Source organism: Phalangium opilio, unplaced genomic scaffold (genome assembly GCF_054372755.1).
Source record: "Phalangium opilio isolate 3A_F unplaced genomic scaffold, DU_Popi_V2 ptg000105l_1, whole genome shotgun sequence".
NCBI lineage: Eukaryota > Metazoa > Arthropoda > Arachnida > Opiliones > Phalangiidae > Phalangium > Phalangium opilio.
The window spans coordinates 11,056,679-11,068,666 of record NW_028324207.1 but is presented as its reverse complement, the minus strand read 5'-3'; the positions used below and the strand labels follow the sequence as shown (position 1 = coordinate 11,068,666).

The following is an 11,988-nucleotide window of genomic DNA, read 5'->3' as shown; positions in this document are numbered from 1 at the left end:
AAATACGGCTCCCCGCGAGACAGACAGAATCCACCAAAGCAGAACTTGAAGCAGACTACTGTACTACATCTTACACCCGCCCCGGCCCCCCGGCTTAGCAGCAGGGCCGGAAACAAGAAAACTTTCTTATAGGACATGCGTCCAGTGGCACAATGTATTTATTTATTGAATAAACAACAATGATATTTTGAATTTTTAGCAAAATATCGTTGTTTATTTTTAAAATTGGAGCTTTCTTCAAGTATTTTTCTATCCTGGTATGAGAATTTTATTTGTTTCAGCGGGTGTTTAAAATTTCATAGCTAGGTATATTTCCGTCGCGAGTTCTTGTTATTACGTTTACCCCCCTAGTCATTTTTCAAGATTGAGTGCGGAATGCGTTTAGGTGCGCAACCGCAACGGTCTCACTTCCTTTGTCACTGTTCTCAATTGCGGTAAGTACATGCAATTTTCAAAACTTTTTTGACCAACTTGAGGCGGGTTTAGAATTTTTTTATCATTTTTTTCGAACTCTTCGTGGTCTAATTAGTCAGAAACCAGTGTTAGATAAAGTAAAATTCTACCCTAGGGGTATTGACTATGTGACCACAAAAGTTTAGTTTTAGTTTTGGAATGGATAAAGAATACGTAGTGGCGCGTTTGGAAATTTGTTTTCACTCTACTGGATAGGCAACAGGGACTTGGCAATTCAAGCTTAACTCCGCCCCCAGCGCCATTATGGTATGTTTTTTTAACCGAATGAAAGCTATATAAGCCCCTCCTCCTGGTATGTTTTTTAGCACTAATGGAAGGTAGCCTGCCGTTTCATGACGTAGTAATGCCAAGTCCCTACTCCCTAGGCTTATTCCGTATATACTCTGCTACAACATCGGTTGGCAGCACGCGCAAAGATAGGTCTCTAAGTAACGTTGCTTTGCGCGTGCTGACAAGAGACGAAAAATTTCAGCCAGTTTTTTAGCTCGAGTGCACGGACCTCTAGGCTTTAATTTCAAACACGTGTAGGCTTAGTATTACCACAGCCCACTCTAATATAAGCGGAGTTATGAGATTCCAAAGTTTAGTGTTAAACCTTCATAAGTAACATAATACCAGTAAGTGAGACGCTACCATTAGTAACGTAATAACAAAAAAAGAGCAACTACCATAAGTAACGTAATAGCTATAAGGAAGCCGCTACCATAGGTAGCAGAGAGGGAAAGTATGCCAATGGCCATAGAGCCTGTGTTAAAAAACGTGGACATCAAAGTTTCGCCAATAACTATTTAGTTTACTAGTGACTGATGGACTTGCAAACTCGCGACTGAAAGTAGTTTAGACCAGGCTGGGAAATAGCACACTTGGTCCAAAACCAGTTTATTAATTGCTTGGACTAGTTTTTAAATTCAAAAAGTGGGGGTTACTGGTCCTCGGGACCAGTTTATTAATTGCAAATCTATTGGAGAGCAAAGGCTGGGACCAGTCCGGAGACCAGTAAATTATTTCAGACACTAGGGGGTCACTGGTCCAAAGGACTAGTTTAAAAAATATCCTTATTTCCCAGCCTGGTTTAGACATTTATGCTCCTTGGTTTAACCAGAGCCCACTCGATCACGCGCATCACGACGCAACCTCCTCGCGCTATAGCTAAATTACCGAGATTTGTTTTAAACGTATCTAGTTTTATGCGCTCTTCTATTGCTTCGATAACCTTAAACGTAAATCCATATTTTACCTTCAAATACCTTTTAAAACATTACCAGCTACTCTGTCCTGACTACAAACACAAATCGAGGAAGTTCTAGCATACACAATAGCAGACGACGGTAACCGCGTAAGCGCGAATTAACACAAGACATATTTTAAGGGAGTGAACAGGCCCAGTATAGCTACGCCAGTAAAACGGTCAACTACGGCGAAACTCTGATGACTCGCCACTTTTGGCCATTTTCATACTTTTCCTCTCATCCACTTTTGGTAACATAATAACATTAAGTGAGACGCTATCGTAATTAGTCGGCCCCTGTTTGATTTACAAATGGACAAATACGACCATAACATTCTCAAAGAAGATGATGATGATGAAGTATCGTTCGTATTTTTAAAGGGAGAGTGAAAAAGGAATTTTTGATTCTCAAAGGGTGGGTATTATGATTTGTCTATAACAATGCAATCCGAATGTACTATGCGCATTTTAATGAACACACTTAAGAGTGGAAAGGGATAATTTTTCATTAATCCACCTTATTCCTTTTCGCCACCGGAAGTTAGGCTTAGCTCGGGATTCATGGGGGCCAGCCTGGGAAATAGCACACTTCCTCTGGTCCAAAACCAGTTTATTAATTGCTTGGACTAGTTTTTTAATTCAAGAAGTGGGGGTTACTGGTCCTCAGGACCAGTTTATTAATTGCAAATCTATAGTAGAACAAAGGCGGGGACCAGTCCGGAGACCAGTTAATTATTTCGGGGACTAGGGGGGTCACTGGTCCCAAGGACTAGTTTAAAAAATATCCTTATTTCCCAGACTGATGGGGGCGAGTTACTGGGATAAATTGGTCTGTCGTCCGCTACAGTACATATTTTTGGCTTATGTAGCAGACGACAGACGAATTTCTGCCCGTTACTCACCCCCATGAATCCCGAGCTAAGCCTAACTTCCGACGGCGAAAGGGAATAAGCCTTGGTGGATTAGTGATTTTATTTTTTAAAGGGGAAAGGCTTATGATCTATCTCTAACAGAACAATGCGGATGCACTATGAAAATATTGATGAACAAACAGTAATATCTGTAGTCTTTTATGAACACGCAAATTTATATTTATCATATTGCTTTACCTAAAACGAGAAACTTCATTCTCTCTTTAAAGTTTCTCATATTTTTGGCTTATGACTTAAGTTCGGGGTTTTCACAAAGAAAGAACTCAAGTTGGGTGTTTTACCGAATTGTTTCCCTTTCAAACGCGTCTGCGCATAAGTTCATGTTATAAGTTTATAAGATGCGATAAGTACGCGTTGGCATAAGCTTATGTTGTAAAGTTAAATGAGCGTTTATGCGTTTGATCATTTTAGTGTCGAGGGGATAATGACTATAACTAAACTTTCTCTTTCAAAAGGTTCTGGGCATAAGTCCATGTTATAAGTTTATAAGAAGCGATAAGTTTGCATCGGCATAAGTCTATGTTGTAAACTCATCGAGGGGATTATCACTAAAAACTATCTGTTCTTCGATTCGCCGGAATATTACAATTACGGCATAAGTACATTTATACGGTTATAATTTTATCGAGGGGCTATTCATTCATTAGGGTAGGGTATAGAGGGGTTATTCACTCGTACGATGTGGCTACTATTACGAGCCCTTGGGTCGTCTTGTTCTATAATGCCTTTAAAACCATTCTAAAAACAACCTCAGCAGGGTTCATACAAACCTGGAAAACCTCAGGGAAAAATCAGGGAAATGTATAGTTGTCAAAAACCTCATGGAAAATTCAGGGAAATTTCGAATTTTTACTAGTAAAATTCAGGGAAATTTCGAATTTTTACTAGTAAAATTCAGGGAAATTTCGAATTTTTAGTAAAATTCAGCGAAATCAGAGGAATTTGCGTCAATCAGGGGCCGAGTAATTAAGCAAAATGTTTGTGAACAAACAACCCCCTCCATAGGATTAACATTACACCCAAATTTGTAGGCTCATAACTTTGGTTCTACTCGAGATACGTGGATGTCCTTTGAGTATGTTATAGTCCTATTTGCCCCCTTTCCAACGGTACCTTGAACGTAGGGCTACGACAAACAGGGGCCGAGTAATTAAGCAAAATGTTCGTAAACATCCCCTACATAGGAATAACATTACACCCAACTTTGGAGGCTCATAACTCTGGTTCCACTAGAGATACAAGGATGTCATTTGAGTATGTTATAGTCCTATTTGCCCCCTTTCCAACGGTACCTTGAACGTAGGGCTACGACAAACAGGGGCCGAGTAATTAAGCAAAATGTCCGTAAACATATATCGGTGCATTCCTAGTTTTCAAGTTTCCCTGTGCTGAAAACCCACCAGTATGACCATGCACGAGTCTTAGCTCCTGAACCAAACTGAACTGTTACTTTCTGTTGCTTGAACATTGTAGCGAACATTTTTTGAATAAAGATAATTAAGCCTTTGCATGGGGGTTTTTATTTTTGCTTTAGGAGGGGCCAAAGTTATAAGATAACAACTGCAGCGGCTTCAAAGTTTAACACCTTCAGATGGTGCAACAATGTCCTATACTAACCTTAAAATGAGTAACGAAAATTTTAACAGAATTTTAAAGCGAAAGATGAGGAAGGTAAATATCAATTAAGGGGGGAACTAATTAAGTTTCGTAATTAAAATTCTACGGACGCGTTTAATCATAAGTTCATAAGATATGTTCATTCCATAAGTTTGTAAATTCTGGTAACTTAGAAACTGGAGCTTGTTGTAATTTTGAAGTGAGTGAGTGACGTAGGTCAAAGGTCATAGATTCAGGGTAAAGCAAGGGAGGCCTGCAGTGAGTGAGTGGGGTGCTGCTGTCAAAGGCCTAATTAGTAATGCAGATACTAAATAGGAGGAACTAGATGGAACTTGGTCCTGCATGCAATATTAATTAACCACTTGCACCGAGTGTAGTAAGGACTTCAATTGACTCTCTTAAGTGTCGTTCTCCTTCTCAAACTAGTTATCATCTCGAGCTGCTCTAAGTTTAGGAAGTGTACGCCGTACTTATGGAAGGAACATATCTTATGAACTTATGATGTAATAATACTGCAGGGATAGATTTAATTTTCGAAGTAGGAATGGAGAACGGAACGGTTAGTATTTACTTCAGTTATTCCGACTCATAGACCACCCAGTATAGAGCCCACTCTCCCTCCCTCCAACACGTAACGAAAAGTTTAAATTATCTTATTGGCTCAGTTTTAAACTACGTGTTGATGACGTTGCTGACGGGGACGGCGAAAAATAGTGACGTAATTTCTTTTGTACATCTGTCGCTATGACCCTCCCGCCTCTTCTTTCATACCCCCCGGGACTTTGACGCGCGCCCAGATTACTCTGTTCTCCATTCCTGCTTCTAAAATTACATATATCCCTGATAGTCAGGGGCGAGCCAACATGAGCCAACATTGCTACTGGAGCGGGGGTAAAATGGCTGCCTAATATCACGCAGCTGTATTGTAGAAAGAGTAGAGACTAGGCCTCTAGGGCCTAGACATAAGCGTACTAGTGCTCCGCGCACAATTTTCGCGCATACCGAGCCTATGTAAACAATCTCTGACGTCACGTGTTTTAAAGAAGGCGTCGTTTTCTTTTTTCCCGGCTTAATTCTTTGAATATTTTCCATATTATAATTAATATAAATAGAAATAATAGTAAAAATAAAAATTTAAATAAGATTTTCAAACCGTTGAGAAACTCCCGTCACTCGGACTCGATACACAAAAGACCGAGGCTGAACCCTCCTGAACGTTCGTAGCTCGCGGCCATCTTTATTGTTTACATTGGCTCGCCTAGGTTTGGAGGGAGGGTCAAAATTCATGGACAAATAAGGTCTAGCTTTTTTTAATAGAGGGGAAGCTACGAGTCTCTACTCCTTCTACAATACAGCTCCATGCCATGGTCCCATAGAGTTGAAAATTTGTGCGGGGGCCTTTGCCCCCGTAGTTGGCACGCCCCTGCTGATACTGTTAAAAAAAGAATAATAATTTCAGGTGCTAGAACACCATAAAAGGGGTTTGCGCGTCGACGACTTCGTATCAGAGTACGAACGAATACACCAAGAGCCTTTGCGCCTACACGCGATTGGTTACGCCGATGTAATTGAGCTTGTGGAGCAATTGCCCGAAATATTTGGATACATTCGTAATGATAATTGCAACGATACCTTCATGATTTACGACGCTCGGCAAAATGCCTCCGTCGTTAAAGAGCTAAATGAAAGGACAATTATTCCTGAAAGTTTAATCACAAACATCAAGACAATTCTGCGAAGTAATCCAGATGGAATTACTTATGAAAGACTCAAAGAAGATTACCAGTTACGTTTTAAAGTCGAGCTTCCTTACTTGTCATTGGGTTATTTCACCATGGAAAGTTTTATAAGTGAATTGAAGTCCCGGGTACCTGGCAATTTTATCACCTTTGAAGGTAACTAACCAATCACCTTTTGACATTGCATGCAAGAAGCGATAACTAGTTTATTAGGGAGAAGGTATAAGTTGCCTAAGTATTCAAGGGGCGCCATAGTCCCTGCAATCCCCCCTTTCAAAATACAAGGGGGGGACGTAAAAGGTAGGGGGCCCCGGGCAACTAACCACAATCACCTTTTGACATTGCATGCATGGTTTGCTACCAAGAAGCGATATCTAGTTTATTAGGGAGAAGGTATAAGATGTTTAAGTATAAGGACTTGGCAGTACTACGTCATGCAACGTCAGTCTACCTTCCACTAGTGCTAAAAAACATACCAGGAGGAGGGGCTTATATAGCTTTCATTCTGTTAAAAAACATACCATAATGGCGCTGGGGGCGGAGTTAAGCCCGAATTGCCAAGTCCCTATTCGAGGGGCGCCATAGTCCCAGCTCCCCTTTCAAAATACAAGAGGTAAAAGGAGAGAGGCCCCGGGCAACTAACCAATCACCTTTTGACATTGCATGCATGGTTTGCTACCAAGAAGCGATAACTAGTTTACTAGGGAGAAGGTATAAGATGCCTAAGGATTCGAGGGCCGCCATTGTCCCATGCAGTCCCCCTTTCAAAATACAAGGGGGGGACGTAGGTAAAAGGAGAGAGGCCCGGGGGCTATTTCGCCAGCTACACTCTCCTCAGTCGGACAAATACAACTGTAATTTTCCCGTACTCATTGGCGTCGCCACGATGACGTGAGGAGTTTTCAAGAACCAATCAGATGCTGCTGGTCTGGTTGTTGTAATTTAGTGGGGGGGGGGGGATTAACTCCGGAGTCCGGACAGGCTACGTTTGTTTGGACTGCAGGAGATAAAGAGCTAGAAATGTGGAGGCAAATTTATACCTTCTCCCTAGTAAACTAGATATCGCTTCTTGGTCAGGTGGTAAAATGATTTAGTCTGAACCAGGGATGGGTTTAATTTTAGAAGTAGGAATGGAGAACAGAGTAATCTGGGCGCGCGTCAAAATCCCGGACGGGCCCCCATTCTTCCACGGGACGGAGAGGGACGGGGGTATGAAAGATGATGCGGGAGGGGGGTCATAGCGACAGATGTACAAAAGTAATTACGTCACTATTTTTCGCCACCGTCCCCGCATCAGCAACGTCATCAAAACGTTCATAGCTGTTTAAGTGAGCTACCCAATAAGATAATTTAAACTTTTAGTTACGTGTTTGTTGGAGGGAGGGAGGGGCTCGATACTGGGCAGTGGTCTATGAGTCGGAATAACAATGAAGTAAATACTAAGCGTTCCGTTCTCCATTCCTACTTCGAAAATTACATCTATCCCTGGTCTTTGTCTTTGAAAGTTGCGGTTGATCCTTTTTTCCAGAGAATGGAACGAAAAAGATTTCGTTGGTTCAAGATCCCTGGATGCGGCAGCCATCGTTAGAGGAAACTGCCACCATCGAGGATCGTTACGAACAACAGAAATTTGACGAGCGTCTGATCAGAGATGAAGACTTTGAAGTCGCGATTAGCGACATGACATTTCCCGACTTTGTCTGGTTACAGATTGAGGGAAGTGAAACGATTGGGGCCTTGGACATCTTGATGAAAAAGTTAAAGTAAGGGATCATGAACAGCCATGGTCTGATCCGAACACGTGATTAACAATTTGTTTTAGGGAAACGTACGAGCTTCCTGGTGGTGATGGTGGTCAAGATTATATGATGCCTGATAACTGCTTTGTAACCAACATGCCTTGCGTCGCCCTTTATAACGGACTTTGGCACAGAGCTTTAATGTTGGGTTTTCCAAATAAAGAAGAAGTTGAGGTAACTTATTACAGGGAAAACCTGGAAAAGTTAGGAAATTTGAAAATGGGCCGTAAAGGTCAGGGAAAAAGCTCAGAAAAAGGTCAGGAAAAAGCTCAGAAAAAGGTCAGGGAAAAGCTCAGAAAAAGGTCAGGGAAAAGCTCAGAAAAAGGTCAGGGAAAAGCTCAGAAAAAGGTCAGGGAAAAGCTCAGAAAAAGGTCAGGGAAAAGCTCAGAAAAAGGTCAGGAAAAAGCTCAGAAAAAGGTCAGGGAAAATCTCAGAAAAGGGTCATGGAAAATCTGAGAAAAAGGTCAGGAAAAAGCTCAGAAAAAGGTCAGGGAAAAGGTCAGGAAAAAGCTCAGAAAAAGGTCAGGGAAAAGCTCAGAAAAAGGTCAGGGAAAAGGTCAGGGAAAAGCTCAGAAAAAGGTCAGGAAAAAGCTCAGAAAAAGGTCAGGGAAAATCTCAGAAAAGGGTCATGGAAAATCTGAGAAAAAGGTCAGGAAAAAGCTCAGAAAAAGGTCAGGGAAAAGCTCAGAAAAAGGTCAGGGAAAAGCTCAGAAAAAGGTCAGGGAAAAGCTCAGAAAAAGGTCAGGGAAAAGCTCAGAAAAAGGTCAGAAAAAAGCTCAGAAAAAGGTCAGGGAAAAGCTCAGAAAAAGGTCAGGGAAAAGCTCAGAAAAAGGTCAGGGAAAAGCTCAGAAAAAGGTCAAGGAAAAGCTCAGAAAAAGGTCAGGGAAAAGCTCAGAAAAAGGTCAGGGAAAAGCTCAGAAAAAGGTCAGGGAAAAGCTCAGAAAAAGGTCAGGGAAAAGCTCAGAAAAAGGTCAGGGAAAAGCTCAGAAAAAGGTCAAGGAAAAGCTCAGAAAAAGGTCAGGGAAAAGCTCAGAAAAAGGTCAGGGAAAAGCTCAGAAAAAGGTCAGGGAAAAGCTCAGAAAAAGGTCAGGGAAAAGCTCAGAAAAAGGTCAGGGAAAAGCTCAGAAAAAGGTCAGGGAAAAGCTCAGAAAAAGGTCAGGAAAAAGCTCAGAAAAAGGTCAGGGAAAATCTCAGAAAAGGGTCATGGAAAATCTGAGAAAAAGGTCAGGAAAAAGCTCAGAAAAAGGTCAGGGAAAAGCTCAGAAAAAGGTCAGGGAAAAGCTCAGAAAAAGGTCAGGGAAAAGCTCAGAAAAAGGTCAGGGAAAAGCTCAGAAAAAGGTCAGGGAAAAGCTCAGAAAAGGTCAGGGAAAAGCTCAGAAAAAGGTCAGGGAAAAGCTCAGAAAAAGGTCAGGAAAAAGCTCAGAAAAAGGTCAGGGAAAATCTCAGAAAAGGGTCATGGAAAATCTGAGAAAAAGGTCAGGAAAAAGCTCAGAAAAAGGTCAGGGAAAAGCTCAGAAAAAGGTCAGGGAAAAGCTCAGAAAAAGGTCAGGGAAAAGCTCAGAAAAAGGTCAGGGAAAAGCTCAGAAAAAGGTCAGGAAAAGCTCAGAAAAAGGTCAGGGAAAAGCTCAGAAAAAGGTCAGGGAAAAGCTCAGAAAAAGGTCAGGGAAAAGCTCAGAAAAAGGTCAAGGAAAAGCTCAGAAAAAGGTCAGGGAAAAGCTCAGAAAAAGGTCAGGGAAAAGCTCAGAAAAAGGTCAGGGAAAAGCTCAGAAAAAGGTCAGGGAAAATCTCAGAAAAGGGTCATGGAAAATCTGAGAAAAAGGTCAGGAAAAAGCTCAGAAAAAGGTCAGGGAAAAGCTCAGAAAAAGGTCAGGGAAAAGCTCAGAAAAAGGTCAGGGAAAAGCTCAGAAAAAGGTCAGGGAAAAGCTCAGAAAAAGGTCAGGAAAAGCTCAGAAAAAGGTCAGGGAAAAGCTCAGAAAAAGGTCAGGGAAAAGCTCAGAAAAAGGTCAAGGAAAAGCTCAGAAAAAGGTCAAGGAAAAGCTCAGAAAAAGGTCAGGGAAAAGCTCAGAAAAAGGTCAGGGAAAAGCTCAGAAAAAGGTCAGGGAAAAGCTCAGAAAAAGGTCAGGGAAAAGCTCAGAAAAAGGTCAGGAAAAAGCTGAGAAAAAGGTCAGGGAAAAGCTCAGAAAAAGGTCAGGGAAAAGCTCAGAAAAAGGTCAAGGAAAAGCTCAGAAAAAGGTCAGGGAAAAGCTCAGAAAAAGGTCAGGGAAAAGCTCAGAAAAAGGTCAGGGAAAAGCTCAGAAAAAGGTCAAGGAAAAGCTCAGAAAAAGGTCAGGGAAAAGCTCAGAAAAAGGTCAGGGAAAAGCTCAGAAAAAGGTCAGGGAAAAGCTCAGAAAAAGGTCAGGGAAAAGCTCAGAAAAAGGTCAGGAAAAAGCTCAGAAAAAGGTCAGGGAAAAGCTCAGAAAAAGGTCAGGGAAAAGCTCAGAAAAAGGTCAGGAAAAAGCTGAGAAAAAGGTCAGGGAAAAGCTCAGAAAAAGGTCAGGGAAAAGCTCAGAAAAAGGTCAAGGAAAAGCTCAGAAAAAGGTCAGGGAAAAGCTCAGAAAAAGGTCAGGGAAAAGCTCAGAAAAAGGTCAGGGAAAAGCTCAGAAAAAGGTCAGGGAAAAGCTCAGAAAAAGGTCAGGAAAAAGCTCAGAAAAAGGTCAGGAAAAAGCTCAGAAAAAGGTCAGGAAAAAGCTCAGAAAAAGGTCAGGAAAAAGCTCAGAAAAAGGTCAGGGAAAAGCTCAGAAAAAGGTCAGGAAAAAGCTCAGAAAAAGGTCAGGAAAAAGCTCAGAAAAGGGTCATGGAAAATCTGAGAAAAAGGTCAGGGAAAATCTCAGAAAAGGGTCATGGAAAATCTGAGAAAAAGGTCAGGGAAAATCTCAGAAAAAGGTCAGGGAAAATCTCAGAAAAAGGTCAGGGAATTTGGTGGTGGCAACCCTGTTTTAAGGAATATTTGAAATTTTTATTCCAATTTGCATTTAATTCTCTTTTTCAAAGGTACAGTACGTCGATTATGGCACCGAAAATAATGTGAAAAAGGACGAAATTCGATTAATCAAGAAAACATTCATGAGTTTGAATTCACAAGCCATTCGAGTTCGACTGGCCGTCTCCAAGCCTGGCATGGTAATTTTCAGTTTTGTGCCAGTCCGAGTATAAAAACGAATTTCTTATCGAGTATCGAGCCGAGTATCAAAAATTCTTTCGAGTATCGAGTATTTAGATAGGGCAAATTTTGGTTCTTTCGAGTAATTATCGAGTCTCGAATATTGACTTGTCGAGTACAGGGTTCATACAAAACCTGGAAAATCAGGGAAATAAATAGTTGACAAAAACCTCAGGGAAATTTAGAATTTTTAGTTAAATTCAGGGAAATCAGGGGAATTTTCGTCAAACAGGGGCCGAGTATTTAAGTAAAATGTTCATAAACATATCACCCTTCATAGGAATAGCATTACAATAAACTTTGGAGGCTCATAACCCTGGTTCTAATAGAGATACAGGGATGTCCTTTGAGTATGTGATAGTCCTATTTGTCCCCCCCCTCCTTCGTTAACATTTGCTCCATAGGATACTCCATATACGGGAAAAACCTGGAAATCTCAGGAAAATTTGTTTCCCAAAAGTTCTATGAACCCTGAATGATACTCGAGCATTTCAATAGGTTGTTATCGAGTATCGTATCGAGTACTCGGCTCGATACTCGATAAGAAATATTTATCGATACTCGAACTCGACTCGTACCCACCACTTCACTTGTTATTTCCATTCCTTATAATATTATTATTTCTTTAGTCTTTTGGTAAATGGAATCATGGTAATCTTAGTCGTCTTCTGGAATTAACGAAAGAGAATAAAATGCGATGCAAAGTCCTCTCTTACGATGTAATTAAAAAAGTCTCCCGGAAAAGGCTTAATTAGATATTTCCCAAATATTAATTTAACCCTTTTTTATTGTACTCATTCTAGTACGAGACGGGATTATCCGTTGTGTTACGCGTTAAAGATGACAGTGGGAATTACTTTAGCGTTAATGACGTTTTATTCGCCGAGGGTTACGCTAAGCCTGACCGCCTCGAATTAGTAAGTTAATGCTGAAGTTACGTTGTTCAAATTAACGATTAACATTAACGATTTCTTTCATCTTAATATCGCGAATTTGTCCG

General features: G+C 41.0%; 1 protein-coding gene across 6 annotated transcripts in view; it reads left to right on the top strand.

Annotated features, from left to right (window-relative positions):
* Positions 1-11,988, top strand: part of LOC149629961 (uncharacterized) — a 38,077-nt gene that overhangs the window by 21,795 nt on the left and 4,294 nt on the right. The window contains exons 1-8 of one of the 6 annotated variants that reach the window (XM_089851638.1): positions 371-434; positions 4,169-4,305; positions 5,711-6,146; positions 7,519-7,753; positions 7,813-7,963; positions 10,820-10,948; positions 11,618-11,707; positions 11,792-11,905. In XM_089851638.1, the coding sequence (XP_089707764.1) occupies positions 4,237-4,305; positions 5,711-6,146; positions 7,519-7,753; positions 7,813-7,963; positions 10,820-10,948; positions 11,618-11,707; positions 11,792-11,905 (1,224 nt within the window). In that variant the 5' untranslated portion in view covers positions 371-434; positions 4,169-4,236. Of the gene's footprint in view, positions 1-370; positions 435-1,720; positions 2,756-4,168; positions 4,306-5,710; positions 6,147-7,518; positions 7,754-7,812; positions 7,964-10,819; positions 10,949-11,617; positions 11,708-11,791; positions 11,906-11,988 lie in introns of those variants that run through there. The other 5 variants (XM_089851641.1, XM_089851640.1, XM_089851639.1 and 2 more) reach the window with 5 other exon arrangements.